Genomic DNA, 22,733 nt, shown 5'->3' with positions numbered 1-22,733 from the left:
TAGACAAGGGTTATACACATCTGGGTATCAATCATCACATTGTTACTAATTCCCCAGAGTTAGCTTGCCTCCACTAAAACCTGGTTCATAATTTTTAGTTTGTAATAAGTGTATGGATAATTTATCTTTGAAAATTTCAATGAATTACACCAACTTGGGTGAACTACAAACTAAATACAGATGGCAAAGTCCACTCATCTCACTTTAATCCTTCATTGAAAAACAGTGCCACTTCAATAAAAACATCTTATAAACACAATTCCAAACAGTTATCTTTGCCTGCATCTGCAAAAAATACAACTTTGATCACCTATGATTTCCCTGTCCTAGTCCAGAAACTCATATTTGAACAGTGAAGTACCCATTTATATCCAACATGACTAAGATCAAGGAATTAATAGTATGGCAGATTAAGTCCAAACACATATCATAGTTTGTTTAACGTTTATGACAAGATATTTTAAGCAATAGTTACTTAAAAAGAATTATTTCTATTTGAAAAGAGCAGCTATTGGCTTTGTAATTAAAGGGGGAAGAATATTTTAATGGTCCAATCATCATGTCTAACTGCATTTGTCATCATGTTTCTAGTTGGACCAACTGAGGAGCAATTAACGCCACCCAGTTTTGTAACTGGTTAACATCTATTTGTTAATAAACCCAATTTGTTCATAGAAATGCTGAACATAACAGTTGGCAATAACAGCATATTTATGAAAATAAATTAGTTCTGAATGTCAATTACCTCTAAAGCTATTGTAGTGAAGTTTGTTCTGCACAGTGGAAACTGCAGACGCAATACAAGCCTGGAGGTTACAATTAAACACCCAGCATGACAAACACAGGCTCCAATTACAATTATTATAAAAGACTTTTCCTCTAACTTCTCACGTAAGGTTTCTAATCATAACCAAATAGCACATACAGCAGCATAAATTCCAAATTTTGTACCGCATTGAGTTATTTTGCACAGTGTATTTTGAAAACTTCAATAATTTCAGGTTAAAATTACATTTTCAAAAGTTTGCATTGATACCATAAAGATTCCTTCAATTATTCTGTGAAACTTCCACACATCTGATGGATTACTAAAATAATTGCTGCAGGTATCATCCCTAAAAGAAACAATATTAATTGTTTGAAACAAGAAAAGCGTTTTCAATATTTAACTAGTTCCAACAAAAATATCTTGACATTACAGGCTTAGGAAAATCAGGAGATCTGATATTCCAACCATTCTGTAATTTATTTAAGGTGGTGCTATTCTTTTTCTGTCGTAGGAACCTAAATAGGAGGCTAGTTAGCTCAGTTGGCTAGACAGTTAACGTGTGGCTCGAAATAAAGTTAACAATGTGGATCCATTTCATGTTATTGACATCATTACAGTTTTAAAGAGCTGGCTATCCCCAATCCTGCTGCCAGAGAGTGGTAGAATGGAAAGAAGCAGAAGACCAGGAAGACAGCCACGAAGAATAAATATTATCATTTGTTCTCACACTCACAGCTACTAGTTGAGGTGCTGATATTTTATAGGATACTTTAGACATTAGCTTCGAAAAATTGCTCCAGCTGAAAGCCTTTCACATTTGTACATATCATGTTGAATGCAGCTGATAACTTGCTTGAAGATTTTGGTACTGTATATGAATCAGGTTGAGAGGTGACCTTGAAGCGGTTTATAAAATCATGAGGGATATAAATAGTTTTAACGATAGATGTCCTTTTCCTAGGATGGGCAATTTCAAGACTAGGGGGTATATTTTTAAGGTGACAGAAGAGAGATTTAAAAGAAAGAGGACAGTATTTTTGCTTTACACAGAGGGTGGTTTGCATGTGGAATGAAACTTCCTGAGGAAGTGGTGGATGTGGGCACAGTTACAATGTTTAAAAGACACTTAGATAAGTACATGAATTGGAAAAGTTTGGAGGGATATGGGCCAGGAGCAGGCAGGTGGGACTAGTTTAGTTTGGGATTATGTTTGGCATGGGTTCACTGGACTGAAGGGTCTTTTCCTGTGCTCTATGACTCTATAAAGGTGAGATCTGCTTATTGTGAAACATGAGTTGGTGGGTACTGGGCACAAATGGGCTGGTACAAGAGTAAGAGACAAGGATAGTGTAGGTGCCAGCATGCTGGAGCTTGAGATCACACATGGGTTCTAGTGCAGAGAATTCAGCCACGAGCTCTGATGAATTGGGCTACAAAGCAAGTCTAATGGACATGCATAGTTATTTAAAAAGAGAAATTGCTGGAAAAGCTCAGAGGGTCTGGCAGAACAGTTCTGAGGAAGGGTCAGCAGACCTAAAACGTTCACTCTGATTTCTCTCCACAGATGCTGAACTTTTCCAGCCATATCTGTTTTTGTTTCTGATTTCCACCATCCGCAGTTCTTATTATGCACAGTGAAATTCGTGTGTGCTAACTTAAATGTGGCTTGTACATCAGCGTCATGAGCCACATCATTAAAGATTAGCCCTTGTCATCTTGTAGCTATCTTCTAATGCTGCAGAATGAAGGTATTATTCCCGTTGCCTGATTTTGGCAATCACGCCATGGTACTTCAGTATGTTTGTGTATCGTCTGAATGTTGAAGAGTGGAAACTCTTATTTTTGCATTACATTTCAGAGTTGAATTGTTGTGCCTGTAAAGTGACATCCATGCAGCCAAAGATACCCTGCACCATGGGGAAGCCTGCATCCTCAAAAGATGGGTGTTAGCTGTCTGCTTCCCTCTGGAAAAAGAAAATGACTTGTGCTTGGCATTCTCAGAATACATAGCTTCAGTAGTCGCCCTTAAGCAACAGTAAAAAGCACATTGGGAGAAACATTGCTTGCTCCAGTTTAGAAGGAACAAGATAAAAGAAACTTATGGTGATTGTCACGTTCACAGTCGCTGTCAATGCTATCATCAGGCTCCATTCGTAGCTGCAGCAGGTGATAAATTTCAGGTAAGACCTCCTTAATGATACAATATCTGACATGGTTCTTTGCAGCATTTGAGACAGGAGATCTGGCTTATTGAACATCTTCGTTGGATACAGCCTCCATCTGAGAAATCATTTACCCACTCCTTCAGTTTCAGCACCTTGAGTTGCTGTGAGTCACTTCAGCTTATTCTCTGTTATGTTCTAAGCCAACAAACTATTGTTACCATGCCCGAGAGTAAATATTTGTGCAAAATCATTAAAATCAGGTCAAAGTCATTCAACATGTACCACATGACTCCATGCAGACTTTAGCTATTTTAAACCCCACTGGAAAGCAAGCAACACTACTACAATTCTAAAAAAATTGGAGAGATAAAGGGATGGTCCACAGCAATGCAAGCATTACACAAAATTATGGATTCTTAGAATTTACTTATCAATAAATGACTAGTTTTAAGTATGATTCTAATCGTTGTGAGATTAAAGGTATCTGATGCTACAAAATTATTTCCCTGGATTTTTGTGGCTATTTGCCATCCCTTAACCAACATCATTGAAAAAAAATGCCCTGGGCATGTTTACGCTTTGCATAAATTGGCTTTCATTATTTCCTAGCAGTGGCTACACTCCAGTGGTACTTTACTGGTTGTAAAACATTTTGGGATTTCTTAAAGACATGGAAGATGTACATAAGTGTAAGCTGTCTTTTGTTATAAAGCAGGGGTCAACACCCCCATCTCCCCCCAATAACTAAAACTGAAACACACAGAGAGGCTTGCCTTGCCCAATAACCTGTTAAAAGAATTGTGAACAGTAGTATTACCTGCCTCTCACCCCCAATCTGTTATAGAGCAGTGGTTAAATGAAATAAACTCCTCACACTCCCTCTATAATCAATAAGTAACTTTTTTTTATCTAAAGCGAACAGTGAACAAATTAACTGAACTATTAACAAACCAAACAATTCCCCTGTAACTACCAACTATTTCTGAATAAAACAAGATTCTATTGGTATGCTGTTCCTGTAAGTATAAGTCCCACTTATATAAACCAAAATTAAAAAAAAAATTAGAATGTAGTCTCTCAAAATTCCAGTCACGTTATGTCTTCTGAAATGTTTTGTGCCTTCTTTGTTGATCTTCTATGAATTCTTCTGCCTATAATATTAGCTATGAGTGCCACTGTACCTTTATTAATTAGGTGATTCTTTCTCGAAGGGCTGAGAGAGCTGATCTCTTATCAGATAGCAGTAGGTTCTCTGCCCATTTTGCAACTGTCCCCTTCATTTATACCCTTGATGACAATTCAATTTCTTACAACAGGATTGGCCTTATCTGATCAAAACCATCGGATTTAAATTTAATTGGTTTTTAGTATCTCAGTGCCTGGTTTAAATTAATTAAATTCAAACTTGTTGTTTTGATAACAATACAAAACTTGGACAGCCTTTGATACAAGTGTTACAATTCAGATGCTCTGCACACCTGAAAATCCACAAGCTGCCCACAGACTTTCTTTTTCCTTTAAGCCGAGAAAAAGCACATCATCTTTTAAAGGGACCACACACTCCTTTCCCTCTTACCATTTTATAAACACCAATATTTTACGAACACCAAATTTTAATGTCCTGCCTTCCAATCCACTAGTACTCAACCTAACTTTGCAATACCTTCTCATCAATATTTTATACCTTCCAGGCAAGTGAAAGGCAGCCTTCTGCTCTGGGTCAAAAGCATGAAACATCTTGCTGAGTAGCTCTATGGATGGGAGCACACAAGAGAAAGAGAATGAAGAACCATAGCAAATGAGAGTCTCCAGCCTATTCTGACTTATTAACATGAGTGTATAATACTGTTAAATTAAGCTGCCAGTGGCATTTAGCCTGTGCAGCTACGTATGCTTCTTGGTCCATTTACTTGTTGCTTAAAAGCAAGGAGCCATACCTTAATGCGATCAGTTACTTTGCTGGAAGTACTAATTTTACAAGGTCAGAACAACATTCATACTGTAAAACAGAATGCTGATTAATCCTGAGAAATGGTCACTCTATTTTAGATTACCCTTGAAGGATAAGGTATCTCAGAATTTTGACTAACAGATAACACTAGCTGTTATAAGCTACCATAATGCAGTAGCAGTACAAGTGGTATTCGCCACTAACAGGATGTTGCCAAGTCAAAAGACATTCTGCCCATCACACAAATGAGTAATGTGGTACATGGATTTCAGTGCTGGTGCATTGCTAGGTACGTAGTTGTACATCCCAAAACCTGGGAGACTGTATCAACCAGGATACTGGCTGTTCAAAACAAACAAGGTACTGGCTGTACTCAACAGCTCACAACCGAACTCAAAAAACACATGTCCAACATCAGATGTGATTCTGTGACTAAACAGCATTTGCTAAATACTCCTCTGTGTGCAAAGAATTATATTGACAACCAATTTGAGATCATCGGTTATAACTGAAGCACACTGCACTTCAGTGCTGATTGCTACACATTTTAATACACATGGCTCTGTTATTTGTAAACAGAAAGAATATGCACATACACTGCATCTGTCGTAAATCAACAAAATAGGTGAAATCCAATCTCTGTGCCTTTCTCAGGACAATGTTTTGACTACTCAGAGTCAACCTTCCTCATTTAATATTTAAGCAAATCCTGGCAGTTAACTATCAGTCATCATCTGACTGGTGCGTTCAAGGCACCTCTTCTATCACAGCCAACCAACAAGTCACCTCTTATACAGTATAAATGCTGTTTTCCTTTTTACTGGTATTTGTTACAAGTTTTACCGGTGTGTGGAATACAAAACATTCAAGTTTTGTATGAGCAAATGACTATATGGACAGTTATCTCACAACTAGCAAATTATTACCTTGCTGGGTTAGATTTATTTTGGCCAGGTAAATTCCAGTCGTTCCCCTGAACACATCTGAACCCCAGTTGTAACTATGGATAAAATAAAAATGCTATCACCACTATTTCCCCTACCATCTATTGGGCAGGGTTAAAATTAGGGCTTTGTTTTTGAATCACACTGAAATTAAGAAAATCGTGATTGTGTGGACTTCATGTGAAGAAAGCTGTAGTGATTGTAATGAGGTCAGCCAGGTGGAACTCATAGAAAATGAGTTCCTCATTGGGTCTGTTATTCTGGTCCAATCAGAGAGCCCTGGCTAACAGATAAAAACAGGAGTGTCTAACATCCTGACACTCAGAGCTGGCTCTGAAGGAGCTGGATCAGCGTCAAGGACTTTCCACGTGTAAATAAAGCTTGGTGATGGAACAGTGGCCTCTGTGGAGTTATTCCAAAAACAATAGTAGTTTACAATCCCACTTGTTTGCTTTCGAGGCTCAATAACTCTCTCTAAGTTCTGGTAAACTGACTAACTTAAAGGAAAGGAGCTGTCACCCAATTCTTGGTCTAACAGTGAAGTTGCAAGGAAAACAAAGGAATTTTTGTGCGTTTTTTAAAAACTTCAGCATGAACTTGAAAAAACAAAATAAAACCTTAACTGCAAACGCCAAAATTGGCATGGATTTCTTGTCAAAACTGTATTTGCAACAGCAGGTAATGAAGAAAAATAAAGTTAAACATGGCTGTATAAGATTGTGATCTTAAAGTACATTACAAAGTCACAATTCTTACATTCAAAATACTTTCTTAAACAGACATCCTGGTGATATTGGTTCCTAATATTTTGCTATTAAAATATAACTGTAGAAATGCATACAATAATGTTTTACAGAAAAACTTCATAATTTAGTTGCAAATAATTTTTGACCCAGTCAACCCATGATCACATTAGAATTTAAATGGACCACCACATGCATTTATATTTCACAATTCTTCAAAAACATTGGGCAAATTAAAGCCATGCAGCAGTAAATAGTAAATCAATGAATATGAATAGTCAGAACATGCTTTAATGTTTTGATTTCTGCTCATATTTGTAATGCTTACTGGAACTATAGTTTAAGACACTTCAACACACACAAAGTCTAAAGAATGAGTTTCACCATTAGCAGTTTTCAATATAATATTTACTAAGCAAAAGGAAAATTAATATGCACACATTAACTCAGTGTGCTCCAGCAATCAAATAATTTCAACTGTGAATGTAAATTTAGCTCCCTCATACGGTTGAGTTTAGTATCTCACTTTAAGTTGTTTTACTGATAAGAATAACACTCATGAAAAAATGGGAAGCAAACAAGCAAATAAAAACAGAAGCACAGAAAAAGTAACAGAATGCTAGAATTTTTAAAACAAATTACTGATGGCGATATACATCCTTTAAGAGCAGGAAACCTAATAGCAAATGAGCCAAACAGACAAAATATAAATTTTTGTTGAACAAAACTGTAAAATGTAATACTATTTTAGCAGAAAAATACTGACCATCTACCATAGTCAAAGTAGAATTCTGATATGTAAACACTGCTATTAATTGTTGCTAAATTGTCCGAAATTGTGTTTCACATTTACTGGATTTTTGATGATTCTATTCCACATCGGAGTTTTATAATAAAACTACTTAACTGCTGAATAAAGTGTTTTAGTCATTTATTTTAGACTTATCCATACTTATAATCAAGCCACGATTTCCTAAATAATACAGGACATAACAGAAACTATTCAGCTGAGATGGCTACTTAGACAAGCCATAGAATAATTAAGAATTAACACTTTAAACCAGAGATGGAAAGAGCAATTCTGATTACAGTTGTATTTTAAAGTAAATATGAACAAAATAATTATTCTTAATTACAGGAATTCTTCATGCAACTGCACATGACTCTTCAAACAAAACTACTGTGATTTTTTTGAACAACATGAAGTAAGTTCAGTTGTAAAAAAAAAATATGCATTTATTATTTTTGCTTAGTTCCAAAACATAACCATATATACACATCTTAAGGATTTTCAAAGTTTTACAAGAATACTTGATGAACAAAATATTTTGGTCCTATATCCTTGTGTTTTTTTTTTAAATCCCAGAAGGTTTTTAAAAAGCAACAAAGCTGAATAATGCACATATTGCTCAATTTAATGAGTCTGAACTCAGCTTGAAATAGTGTGCCATATTTTTTGCTGTTACTTAGGTCTGCTCAGAAAACATTTCAATTGACAGAAAATAGACCCATTTTAAGGAGGTAAATTAATACACTGAATTAATTTCTAAATATGCAAAACAAAAGGCTTTTACTTTCATGAACGTACAGGAATAAATAAAAGTATATACAGTGCAACCTATAATCTAAAAAGATGAAAATACATACCAATATAAATATTTTAGTAAACTGCCACACAAAAATACATGAATGTTTAATTTAGGCACTACCTATGTCATTATCTGTTATACATTCTACCATTGATTCCCTTTTGGGAATCCCAAAATGCATGCAGTTTTTTAAATCTCTAGATATCAGCATTACTTTATATTCTGTTGAAAACACTCAGACACAGCCCTATTGTAGAGGAAAAGCTCTCATTCCCTATATAGCACATACGGGAACACATGAAAGGTACATCTTTTGGAGCGTCTACAGAGTCACAGCAAGTTTTTTTTTAAGTTTCCAAATACCACATGGGATTTAGCCTCCTGAGAAATTAACAAGTCTATTTTGAGTTTTGACATAGGAAAAGTCTCCAAATATATTTTTCCTACTTAAAGCAAGCAATAACTATCTATAAGACTCAAATTTAAAAGAAATCTGAAGAACTTATTTTAGTAATTTTGCACTTTTATTAGATACAAGTTGAAACATGAAACAGTTCAAAGTTAAAGATGAAAAGGCCCAACTATCAAAATAACTTTAAAATCCTAGATTAAACAGAGCTCATTCTGAATTGTTTGAATGAGAGATTAATTTCAGCTTTGCGCATGCTTCAAATTTACGTCTATAATTCTGATACACATATAATTCAAAAAACATTTTACGTATACGTAAGATTTTACCTTAGTAGTTTTGTTCACATCATAGGTTTGAAGAGTAATCTTAATTGTTACGATCTATCATATTAGCATAGAGTATCATTGATGTTAATTTACTGTAATTACATAAATTGTTGCATTATTCCAACAGACTCCAAGCAAGTCTGTTTAAACTATTTCTAACAAGTGGGTTCCCCTTCTCTCTTACCTTCAAGTTTCAAGTGTCTTGCTTATCTTGTTGTATTATGCTTTGGATAGAAAACTTCATTATGATGGAACATATGTACCCTATATTAAACCACATAAGTAAGGGCAAAAACAGCTTAGGAAAAACAAAATAAAATGTCAAAAAATACATAACACTATATATGATTAAATGGTGTAGCCAACAACCTCACCAAAGATCTTAGTTGTGGCTTGAAGAGATTTAATTTGCTTTCTCTTCAAAGAATGATACATATGAGCATGTTCCTTTCTCTTAGAACACAACAAAAGTAACCAAACAGTAGGACATAGAGCACTGGACGTTGTCACATCTTTCACATTTTGTGCACATTACTTCCTAAATCTATTGTGGTCTCCATTTTAAAAAAGAATTCACATCATAAAGAAGAACCATTAATTACCAAGTTATTCTTTTATTGTGCACTTCAACTAGAATAGAAGAAGCTTGTGGTCATCAACAGGAAAACTGTATTCATACTACAGTCCCTGAATGAAACTATCTTGGTGTAATTTTATTTTGTTTTAAATTTAAGTTTAGCTATTATTTACACTTCATGTTTACAAGTAAAAAGAAATAAGCATTAGTAGTAGGATTTTAAAGTAATTGTTTCATATCGCGCAATTTATTGTTACAAAATTGGCAATGTAAGGCAATTACATGGTTTATTACAAACTTTATTTAAATGGCTGAATTGTAATTTAAACATATATGGTTAGAGTTCAATGCAGTATATGAGGTTTTTGTGCCATTATTCAAGACCTATGTTGAATCCTTTATTTTTACCAAAAACAAATTTTGCATGGAAACTTTGTGTACAGTATTGCAAAGTTAAGGCAATCGAGGGATAATTCTGAGGCAGCCTTCCATCTCATGAAACAATAAATTGCATCTTGGTAATCAATCATGATTAATATTGTCTGGTGTAGCTCACCATGCCAGTGTCCATGGCATTTGGAGCATAAGGCGACAGTGCTCGGAGAAGTTGTAGGCCTTCCTGCGTCTGCTTTCTCTGGGCTTTTCTCTCAGCCATATATGCTTTCTGTTTCTCCTCAACTCTTTTGCTGCCCTCCAACTAGTCAGCCTCTGGAGAATATAGCTATCAGCTATTATCTCACAATTTTGAGTTTTGTATGTTCATATATGTGCACTTGCGACGGGATAATGTCGACATAATATCAGAAAAATGAAGCTCAAGCTGTCTATTAAATTCATCTCCAGTTCAAGAGTGCATTATTGTATATAACACAGAGAACAAAGACTTCCCTATCCTATTCTTGTTTTATTTTGTTTCTTCTTAGTAATACTGTCATGTTGAGCACGGCAAATAGTAGGTTCCGGTGATTTAATTGAATTATTTGATAACTAATGGTGTTTAGCTCCATGTTAAACACTGATTCAGTGCTAATTCTATACAGTTTCAATGTTGCAATTTCAATCTGGGAAAGAGCATCAGAAAATTGATCAGAAGCAATGTGTTTCTGGTCAATTTTCTCTTAAGAAGCAACATACCTGTAAACAAATAATAACCATTCAAAATACAAAAACAGAAATTCAGAAGAAATGAAATGCGTTATTTTTAAATTGTACCTTGGCATAGCAATTTGAAGCATTCTGACACTACAGCTACCACATGAATACAAGCTGTGGTTATTTATTTGGTTCTGAGACATACTTATTAAAAACATTGTGGTGTACCAAGGAACATACTAAGAAAATTATAGTTAATATTGAGGGTTGCTGTTGCCATAATACTTTATCCTATCAATAAGCAACAAAAGGCAGTGCTGGCTTTTGGGTTGTTTCTCTGTTTGTTTTGACCCAACCAAGTTTTTCCCCAGGGCTCAATTCTCCCTCCTGAAAGACTGCATTGACCACAGCATACTCCCTGTTAACTAGACAAAGTCTGCACTATTCTAACACTGATTTCTTTGTAAGCATATATAAAATGACCCAGTGACACTACACAAAGATAGTAATTATTGAATTACACAGCCTGTCACTGTTGTTTGTGTCACACCTCTAACAGGTGCCATTAACAGAACTGGCAAATTATAATAATCTTTTCAAGCCCTCTGTGGTCCTAATAATGCCTTTTCCTGCCCACATAATCAATGTCTGAACAGTAAGCCATTTATACTGTTACTAAACATAGTGAACTGAAAGCTTTGACTTGTAGCTTGTTAAGATTGAAGAGCATTTACTATAACATTTACCATAAAAATGGTTTACAGTGCAGGATAATAACATACATTACGAAGCACTTAATATCACCAGCAAGGGATAAGAACATGACCATCAACTGCAGTTATTTCTAATATAAAATAGCTCATATAATTTATTTTATGGAACTGTGGTATATTATGCAGTCCATGTTTTAGTGAGAAAGGACTCTTGTTTTATTTAAAATTTAACTATAAGCAACAAAAGATATGAAAACAATGAACAGAGCTTTGAATTACAATTTCAGGTAAAATCATACAAAAGCTAATTAATCCGAATAGCAAATCAAGTACAATTGTACACGGGATGAAGGAGTGCTTACAGAATGTAATTCTTTGCAATTTTCTTAAAATTAGGTTTTCCTTCAAGTTTCCTGAAGAAAAACAATACTGTGTGATGCTCGTTTAAATTTCAAGTTAACTGATGTTCTTCTCCTAAAGGTTTTAATTTGCTTTCATTTCAAAACCAGATATCAATATGCTACAATACAGAAAAAAAGGTATTCCAACAGTCATGTAGCATTTCTCAGGCAATATAAAGAAAAATATATTTTCCTTAAATAATTATTGTTTGCGCACGTGTGTAATAATGCACCTAAAAATGTACTTTCGCCTCCGTGGCACACTTAATTCTTTGAAATTTGATTCAGTAAAGTTATGTATCATCAGGTATTGAGAGGTGTAAAAATAAGCTATAATAAAACTTTAATGCTGAGAATGTCAGTCACATTAATCATTTACTCTATGCAAACATCATTCTAATGATCATTCTCTGAACAAAAAAAAAATTGCTCAAAGTGAGCATGTTTTAAAGATTTGGAGTGAGGGTATGGGTGGAGATGGGAAATGTCAAAAACCTATTGATAATTTTCCAAACGTATCTCGAAAAGTCAACCAATGTTATGCATTTTGCAAATCAAATGCAAACTTCAGGCCATACTGTGTCTAATTAGTCTACTGTTTTATTTTTAGTTAGTGATTAATTTTCTTCATTATTTAGAATGAAATAACATGGCAGTCCTTCTTTATTTGATGATTATTCATTGATTGTAAACATCTAATTCTTTTGATAAAGTAAAGAGATGAAACACTTCTTATTTTCATTCAAAAACTATCACCAAACACCAATCATAATAATACTAAGGTTGAGTTTATTGTGAAACCAAAAAACCTTTATTCCAAAACTAGACAATTTTTCAATGGACCAGTGAAAGAAAAATCAACTCACTGCACATGGTTTGATGTAAATTTTAAAGTAAGTTTTGATGTAAATATTATAAAATAGTATTTAAAATCACAAGTAATCCATGTTTGCATTTTTGTACTATTAAAGATGCTTCCTGTCAATAGTATTTGCATGAGGCAACTGAATGCTATGAAAATTAAGTTACGTATGGAGACGATACAGATTTATGAAAGATAAACTTTTATGCTAAAATTCTCCATGATCACTGAGGCAAGTTATTTAAAATATTGTTGGTGAAGATACAGTATTTTAAAGCATAAACTAAAACTGAAATAATAACTCCTGTATTGTCCATTCCAAATTTTCAGCTTAGTCTTTGAGACCATTAACTAGATTACTAGTGCATGTTTATAAGCCCTACTTGATTATGCACCAGCCAAGTAAATAGAAAGAATGTTAGAGAAAACACTGAAACTTAGAAACAGCTCAAGAGCGCAGCCTATCTGCTTTTCCCCATCGATGTCATTTTAAATTGAAATCAACAGAAACAATCAATTACTTAGTTGTATTGCATAAAACGCTATCTATTGCATATTCTGTAATCTATCACTATAATGGATGATTATTAAGCCATCAAATAAACAAAATAATCATTCATTTGTCGTTTGAGTTGATTCACGCCCTGCACTTAGAGTTATTTTTAAGACAATGCTTTGATTAGAACTTCATTTCTCAACAAATCTGTAAGCTTTACAAAGTTCCATAAAGGAAACTGCCTGAGGTTCCACTTCTCCCTATTGTTTTCTATTTCCATAAGAAGATTTTGTTAAACATAATTAAGAGTACTCTTCAAGTGTCACACAACGGACACCACGTTTTAGGTTTTACCAGTAACTCGAAGCAAGGAGAATTATTTCCATGCATTTTACATAATTCACAGAACAGAGGCCATTAAAGCACCTGTCTAAAAATGATCCATTGCCATCCTTTTACAAGCAAAAGTGCACAGTATCTAAACTACATATTTAGTGATGCTACTTTCAAGATGTCACAAAAACCCTAAATATTTGGGTTTCTTTGAAGTGCAATCATTAGCAATATTTGCTAATATCCTCAAAAGTTCTAGATTATCTATTAATTTTCAATTAGATATATTGGTTACAAACAGAATTACTTTTTATTGTCTATATTGGATGAAGTATTTGTCCCACCATTAACAATGTACAAAAGTATATAAAATAATACCCAGCTCACAACGACCAAACTGGAATGGAAATGAAATTCTTTTGGAAGGCAATAGAAAACAAAGTTCTGGAACATAAATTTTACTCAGTGACAGAATTTATTTTGTGACAACCACCGCAGTGCAATGTATTTAAGTTTATACATATATTACAGTTTCTAAAGACATTTGACAAAAAAGCAAAATACTACTTTAATAAGGTCTGCATTTAAAATTCAGTTAAATCGTTCTAGACTAACACAAAACCTGTGCCTAGCATTTTTAAGGTTAATGTTCTTTGTCATTTTGCAGCATCAGAATGCAAGTATGAGTGCATCAAGTTCATTGGTTTCAAATGTGCATTGCACACGTGTTAGAAAGGAGTAAAAGTAATATATTCTATTTACTATGATCTAAGTATTTAAGAGAAACATTCTATGAACTATTAACTGTCACTTTATTTTTTCATATCATAATTTGTGTTTCATGGAAATTGCTTTCTTACTTAATCACTACTGTTGCCAAAATTTTAATCAACTGATTTCTACCTTCAAGTTACATCTCAATTTCATAAAGGAAAAAGAAATTGCAAATATAAATAATGTATAATACGTGCATAGATAGAGAAGATGCTAACTGTCAAGTCAAAATTACATTTACTGTTTCTTTTCATTTTAGTGGTTATTAAATACAACTTGGAATTTCAGTAATTTCAACAAAAACTACAAATTCTTTAAATGATGACATTTGTGCAAAAGCAATTTTTCAACTTCTCAACATTTTGTATTATTTAAAAATTGGAAAATCTTTGAAACACATAATGCCTTAAACACAATGATTTTTTTTTCAAACATATCAGTATCAATAATTTCTCTGTAAATATTTTCAAAAATATGTAGGTTAAAAAATTAAAACATTAAGAAATAAATTTTGGATTTAAAAGCAACTTTAAAATCATTTACTTCCTTGGCCTGAAATGATGCTCAGCTGTCTTAAGGCTTGGCAACATCTGTTTTTCCTAATTACCAATAGCCTCTTCTTTTTGAGGGGTTTTTGAATGAAAATCAAACACAAACTATTGAATTCTCTTAAAGCCCTGTGCTCTTTTAGTCTTCCGTTGGCCATATCATGGTGAAGATCACTGCATGTTGAGCTGGTCATTGTGCAGATTGTGTGCTTTGTTTGGGGTATAAATTGGGGTTTGGGCCTTAGCTACCGTAGTTCAAGCGTAAAAATACTTTGCCCATCACACCATATACTGTTGCCAGCGACCCTCTAAATCCTTGAACCAACTGTGTCCTTTAGTGTCACAACAGATAATGCTGATTTATTACAATGTGTGAGTTTCAACTGATTAAAATAAGCCACAAGCACGTGGTATTGGAATTAGCACATTTAGAAGTCTGTTTCCCATATCCTATTTTGCGCTAGTGCGGCTGATCCCTGCAATTCTACGCGGGTGCAATTTTAATGACTGCTAGTTTTTGATGTTTCGATGAAAAACGCTGCTAGGTGTTTGTGGCAGCACTAGATACCGAGCCTGAATTGCTCTGACTGGAACGCTGTGACACTAGCTCTGTTTACGATATCATCGGTGTCATTTTCCTTTTAACGATAAGACACTTCCCTGACAAGGCTCGATTAGGGAAAAAATTATTATTACATTCACTTTTTTCAGACAGGGTAGTGAGATAAACAGAAGAGAGCCTTAGGGAGGAAAAGGGGTGAAGATACGAGAAAAGCAAGTAAAATTCTTTGCTTCCTTCGGACTATTTAATTAACAGAAAAATGTTTGGAATATTGTAGTTTTCATTCATCACTAATTTGTCTTGTTCGTTACCATGTTTTCATTGCTCCTTAATTACAGACAACATAATTTTGAATTTGAGATATACTTTAGTTTAAATAATGATCAGTTTCTTTTGCACTGTCCACATTCAGCATGCACAGTAAGACGAAAATGTTTTTAATCATACAAAAAAAACACGAGATAGAAGGCTGGTACAATCAGTATAGATTTTGCTTAAGACTAAAGATGCCAAATAACTAACCAGACGCAAGACTTTCTTTAAATAATCCAACGTCTGTTCTACTAATGGGAAAGCTATGCAGGAAGCAAATTCGCTGGATTGGCCATCTAAGAAGTAAATTTTAACGCACATTGGCATAAAAAGTGTTTTTCTTCTTGAGATTCTGAACTCATGACAACAGAATTTACGAAAAGTCTTAATTATTTTAAGAGTGCTAAGAAAGTAAACAATACCAGGCCTTTTCTTAATTCTTGCAGAAGAATGTTTCCCTTGAGTACTTTGAATTAAAAAAAAGTAAACATATGGTTAAGCTCAGAACACCTCAAATGTAGGTTATCATTACTATAATAATATTTAATAGTGTGTCATTTTTTATGTTCAGTTTTGTCTTTTAAGGCTATTATTGGAAGAACAAACAGATCAGGTTCTCCACTTTTGGTTCTGTTGACTAAAACATCAATACTGAAGTTAGCAAAGGCTAGGGAGAGATCAGAGTGCAACGGTTACAGGAGTACTTGAATACCCATCGTCTGGCACAGCAAGATCTCAAAGTCTCCAATAGGCTTCAAAGGGACCCGATTATTTTTTTTCCAAGACCTTGTGCTTTCCAGTGAAGCTGTAACCGTGATTTTTTTCCATCTAATACCACAGGAAAAAAAAATCAAAACAGGCTAAACAAATTGATGTACTCTTTAATATAGTCAGTGCATCATCATAGGATCTTGTGTCTCGCTTGCTGACAACTTGAGCTCTGTGTACCATACATCTATCACTTTGTTGGCAACTTCAATGCTTCAGGAGAAAAAAAAGCCTCTCAATTGAGTTATTGGCACCTTTGATTGACATAGCCTAATCAGCTTATCTGCACATTAATAAAGCTGATGGCCTGCAGAGTTGGTCTTGTACCCAACCTCAATGAACTTCCAGGAGCGAAAGCCTCTCAGGCCAGCCTAATAGCACCAGAAGCCATTTACTGCTGAATGCTTCCAGAAAGAGCTGAGCAGCAGTGAAATGGCTTAAATGTGAAAACCATTCCGTTTGTTTTGAGAGATTTTTATTTCCTGCAATAAAACGTTTTTCCTGCTCAGATCATGACCTCATAATGTTAAGTGTCCCTAAAATATTTCACATAATGCTGCATTTAATTGTTCTGCTTTAAATACGAACATTAATTCCACGAACATTATTTTCAGTCACCTGCAATGACACTAGTAATAAATACTATACCATATTATACATGTAGAAATATTAACTATTGCATGATATTCTGATGACGTTACACAACTGGAACAGGTCCTGATAGAAGCAGCAGAGACAGGTCACTTTCCACATTTATACTGGATTCATCTTTTTATATTAAAAAAATTCGGTTTCTTAATAAAAAGCTCCACTTAGAATGAATAATCCAGATCTGCTGCATTACTAAATTTATTTTGCTTATAGAAATTACTTCAATTTACTTATTACTTTTATCAGATAAAATCTGGATTTCTTGTGAACAATTCAGTCATACACTTCAGCTAGCATCCTATATTTCACATCTGAAGAAATCAATATTTTTCACCTGTGAAAATCAAAATTACACACCAAGTATCAAACAAAGGGATGCAACTGTAATATTTGTGACGTAACAGAATTGCGTCTTTTACACTGTTATCCAATTCTTACACAAGTTCAGATGTCATCATACTAGATATTGTAGCATATTTAATTTTAAGGAAAACTATAATTCTAATTGACATCATGTTACAATTTTGCTTTCGTTACTCAGCCATATTCTTTTTTCCAGCTCTGTACATAGACCATTTCCCATATAAATCACTCAACAAATACCATACTCCCAAATCTCATTTGCACGAGACACCAGGTGTCCAGGAGAACCTGCTCCTTCATTGTATTCAGATCATTGTGGGAAACTAACCTCTGCTAAATGAAGAAACAATTTCTGATTCTCTGTAATGGATGCTATTTATTTTCCTACCACAAGAATGGTCCAATTGCATCAGTCTATCATACTGCATACAATCTAGCTGAATTCTTACATAGTCACCTATGACATTTGTGAAACTTCAACTCTCAATGTGTGAAGAAAAATATGGACAAAAAAACAGCAGCCAGCAATTGGCATCCATGTTATACTCGCTTTCCCAATGGATACATTCTACCTCAGATAGATAGTTGTTTTTATTTTCCTAAGAATGAAGTGGTTACTGATGAAATGCATAGGTGTAATTGAATCTCGGGATTCCTACATCTTCAGAACCCCTAGATTTAAATCGCTGTCTTTTATCAAACCATCAGCCATCTATTAGCCTATACACTGCGGTGTCACATCTCTCCAAAGCAGAGTAATGATTTCTCAGTAAAACTAACCCCTTATTATCCAAGCTCTAGTATAACGAATGATTACAAAACACTATCATCTAGTCATATAACACAACCACACAGAAAACACAATGAACATAGTAATAACTGTTACAAAAGATGCAAATCTCAGGAGAAAAAATTCAAAAGTAAAGTTCCAAGATGACAAAATAAAACTTGTATTTTTATGCCAGGGAGCAGCTAAAAACTTTTATAATTCAATCTGTAAAAATAGCCTCATTATGGATCAGGCATTAGATCATCCCATTTAAAATGTTTTAAAATTATTTTAGCTTAATAATGAGTTTAATACTCTAAATATTAATAGTCTATTTTCTTTACTGTATTAGATCACATCTTTTCCTTGCCAAATTTTTCCCTCATTTCTTGAAGGTACCAACTCATTGCTGCATTGCACTTCAATGCACATTATACATCCTCCAATATTTTGTTGAATGTCCATACAGCTATTAATTGGATGTAAGCCTTGATGGTGTGTACCAACTTTTTACCCACCAAAGGGACATCTAAGCTAAACCAACGCTGTCAAAAAATATTTTCTTTAGCTTCCAAGTAATAAGTCTAGCAGCTCTATCGCTGGCCCAACTGAGATTGGCCAACGTAAACACAGATCATGGATCAAACATGGAGCTTTCTGGTCTGAGTCTGTATATCTATTATTTAGGTACAAGATATATTGTACCCAAATGTATTACACATTATGTCAAAACAGGAAGAAAATATAGTAGACATTTTGAACACTACTGAACTGTGCTTTAAAGAAAACTTTGACATTACTCGATTTCTCTGCTTCTCGACCACTCTTTTAGTTTAATCCAGCACAAGAAAACAAAAAATTGTCCAGGCCTACTTTTAATTAATTTTACCTGGACTGACACAGAACATTTTTTTTGATCAGTATCTATAGCTTGCCATTATTTGAAGAGACTTCCAAAAGGTCGACGCACTTTTTGTTTTTCCTCCACAGTCAGTCTGCCCGTTATCCATCCTGAAATCAATAAGCAGCATTGCCTTTCTCTTTGTAACTAAACCTCTTCTCAGTAAACCATACCGATGTTTCTTTTGCTTCTGCCTTCCTTTTGTACAATATTCTCCGACCCTCAACTTTCATCCTCATTCATTAGCTCATTTTTTCCAAAAAAGTGATGATACCACTGCGTTCGGCCTCTTCTGCTTCCTTTCCTTACCACTCTTAGTATCATGTCAGATATTGTTCTTGCCATTTTCTTTTTGCTATCTCTCCATAGGACTTCTCATCTGAACTTTTCAAGATGAACTTGACGTCTGATTCTGAGTATAATGCTGCAAGACTGCTCCACCTGACCTCAAGCTTGAATTATATCATTTATTAGCTTCCTTTTAAAGACAAAACATTACATATGAATGAAATATATCCATGCAACTATTTTACTTCTCAGAACTGAATACCATGAATTCAAACTATCACTGAGTAGTAAATACCAAACCAAATAAATCATCTTTTTAATGTTCTAAGTCTGAATTTTCTATGCAAAATCACTAAGTGATTTATTATTCCATTAACCAGCCTTTTGGTTGAATATTATCATCACATAAACACCCTTTAAAAACAATTCAAGTTTTCCTCTGTGCGAACTGTATAATCAAAGAATTAGGTGCAAGATTATAAATACAGTGATTTCTTAATAACCACATCTTTCAATTATACGTTTTGCACAGGACAAGAATATTGACTCATGTTTCTGCAAACAATTTATGCAAGTAATTATAGTTTAATTTAATACTATTCAGATACATATTTAAATACAGTACCATCAAGAACTGTTCTAGTAGATAACATGCCTTCAAGTTTGAGAGGGGCACAAAATAACATCCAATCCCCTCTCCATATGTAAACCACATCTATAGTTGCTGCCTTTTTCCCTCTTTGAAGTGCGCCAGAAATGTCATGTGTCGTGAACACTACTGTGCATAAGCCATATAATTTGTTCAGTCTCAAAAATCCTTACCAGTTTCAACGGTTAGTTGGTATCCAGCCTCCAATCTCCGTGTTGACCTTTCCAACCGCTCTGTGTTATCCAACAGGAATGCTCTCTGAAACAAAATTGTAGGTGATTATACACACACTTAAGTACTAGGCATAATTGTATCTAATTCAACAGCAAAGGAACTGTATGGGGAAAAAAAACAAGCTAAATTTTGGAGAGAGACATTGCAATAATTTGTATGAAGAGCTAAGTTCAGCTCAAAAGGAGAAATAAAAATCCACTTTCTAAAACTGCTCTATTTCTTGTTTCCAAGGACTCACTGATATTTTCAATAGTTACCAAGTAAGTACTATTTTGCTATTTTTAGTAACTTAAGGTGAAGTACATGTCATAGCACAAAGTAACTGCAGTACGAAAGCATTTTGCTTTCCTCTGGAATTTAATAAAGCCTAAATTCTAAATACCATACGTCTATAAACAGCTCTGGAAACAACATGTTCGATGGTATTAACACACACAAAAAGTTGAGTGAGACTATTGGAGGTTGTGTTAGACTAACTAATGGAGGCCAAACAGCCTCAAATATGAAATTCTAGTCTGAAATCAACAATTTCTTTGTACAAAGTTAAATATACTAGAATTCTTTGAAAATGTATTTGAAAAACCACTGAAAATTACCATCTTGAAAATTATCATTAAAACCAATCTAACTGCAGTTAATCTACAACAATGTGAACATGTAATTTGAGTCCATTCAAACATGCGGGTGCAATGTAAAATAATTCTAATATCCAATGTCACAGAATAAATAGCATATTTTTGCTCTCATAAATCAGTTTCTATTATTGTTCTGTTTTGTTTTGAAAACAGTTCATCTTTTACTTATAAAACAAACTACGGAAAATGCTGAATGTTCCGTTTTCACTGAAAAATAGAACGAGTGCAATAGTTAGATTTGCTGCATATTATTGATTATTAGAAATAGATCACAGCCCGAGAACAATCATATAGTAGTTTTGATCTTTAATAGTTTTTACTTATATTTTTCTAAAGTGTCTTATTATGGATTCCCACAGAATTTCACTTGGGATTTTATGCTCATTACAGCAAAATATGGAGGGCTTTGTGAATGCCAGGAGTCTTATTTAAACTGATGTTCCATTGAATAATTAGGCTCCAATAGTGTGCCACACAAGTTGAAATAAATAGCAGTATAATAAGATAAGTAGAATTTTAGATAAGCAGAGCCACAGCACAATTATCATATCTTATACACAAAACATCTGTAACATTTTATTGTCATTGTTACTGTCATCATTAAGATACACTGGCTTTTTAAGGCCATTCTAAAATGAAGAAGCCTTTAATCAGTGGACATATCCCTTGACTTTAGTGCATCATGATAGAATTTGAATATTGGAATTGAAGCTTATTTCCACAAGAAAAACAGAAAAATGTCAAATGAAGCTCAGAAAATGTATTTTGGATAATGCTATTCAGAATAAATCTTATCTGTAGATTACAGCAGTGTGGCTATATCACCTTTAAAATGAGTAGACATAATATACATAGATTTGAATAACCAAATCTTGAATTTAGGTGAATCAATACAGAAGGTTACTGAAGTATTAAAGCAAAGCTGCTTGTTCTTTTTACTTACTCCAGTTGAAAGAAAAAAGTTCTGTCAGTGAAGTTTATTAATTATAAAGATTTTTTTTAAGAAGAACTCCTACCACAGAAAAAAAGAAGAGGCAATAAAAAGATTTTTACATACAGGATAGGATCTCACTTGCAATGTTGCTTCCTACCACTTTACGGCCATCAACTCTTTTCTTTAGAGAATTTTAATCCTACTTTCTTTCACAGAAAAAAAGGCTAGACCCTGGTTTGTTACAAGTTCTATTCATGCTGTCAAAAGGCATACAAACTAATCACATGGAAAAAACAAGAGGGGCTACCACATTTCAAGACCATTTTTGAGTCTGACAGTCAGAAAGCTTCACCAAGAACTTTCCTCGCTGACAGATGTCACTTAAAATTGGAGAAATACTTTCTAATAAAAATGGTGCCATATGAACAATCTGAATCATGTCCATAGAAGTGAGTTGCCTTGCTCTAATGAGCCCCTATGGATCTCCCTGATGCAGCTGTATTGACATGCTCACTTAAGCTAATACACCTAGACCAAGATGCCTTGGTGCCTTGAGCACTGACAGTCTGGGATACTGACAGTGTATCTTGCTTCAATCTTCAAAGGAGAAGTGATTAGAATGTTATCATTACCATTCGAAACGTGATTTTCCTATTCCCTCCTGGCAGAGGTGACATATCTGTGAGATGTGGCCAGCAGATCGCAGCAGCTAAAGCCACTTCAAAGCTTCCCTTGAAATTTTTTTCGAAATCATTAGAACAATGTGTTCAGATCAACGCAGATAGGACCTGATGTGAAGGTCAGACACATTGCAATAACAATCTATACTAATTAATCTAGCTCTTCAAATAGTAAGTATACTTGTTTTGGATAAATTATACTGATTACTTTACATAATATAGAAACAAAATGTAAAGAAATCCTGTATGGTCTGCAACACGGTTCTCAAAAAAATTAACAGTTGACAGAAAA

The 22,733-nt window shown here is 34.2% G+C and overlaps 1 protein-coding gene across 3 annotated transcripts in view; it reads right to left on the bottom strand.

Moving 5' to 3' along the window:
• The window catches only part of vti1a (vesicle transport through interaction with t-SNAREs 1A), a 308,155-nt gene that overhangs the window by 186,617 nt on the left and 98,805 nt on the right, over positions 1-22,733 (bottom strand). For all 3 annotated transcript variants that reach the window (XM_048608726.1, XM_048608727.1, XM_048608728.1), the window contains one exon: positions 20,132-20,216. In XM_048608726.1, coding sequence (XP_048464683.1) covers positions 20,132-20,216 — 85 coding nt within the window. The remainder of the gene's footprint in view (positions 1-20,131; positions 20,217-22,733) is intronic.

The sequence above is a fragment of the Rhincodon typus genome, chromosome 20, assembly GCF_021869965.1.
Source record: "Rhincodon typus isolate 14 chromosome 20, sRhiTyp1.1, whole genome shotgun sequence".
Taxonomy (NCBI): Eukaryota; Metazoa; Chordata; class Chondrichthyes; order Orectolobiformes; family Rhincodontidae; genus Rhincodon; species Rhincodon typus.
Note: the sequence above shows the minus strand (reverse complement) of the source record. Positions and strands in the feature narration are given on the sequence as shown.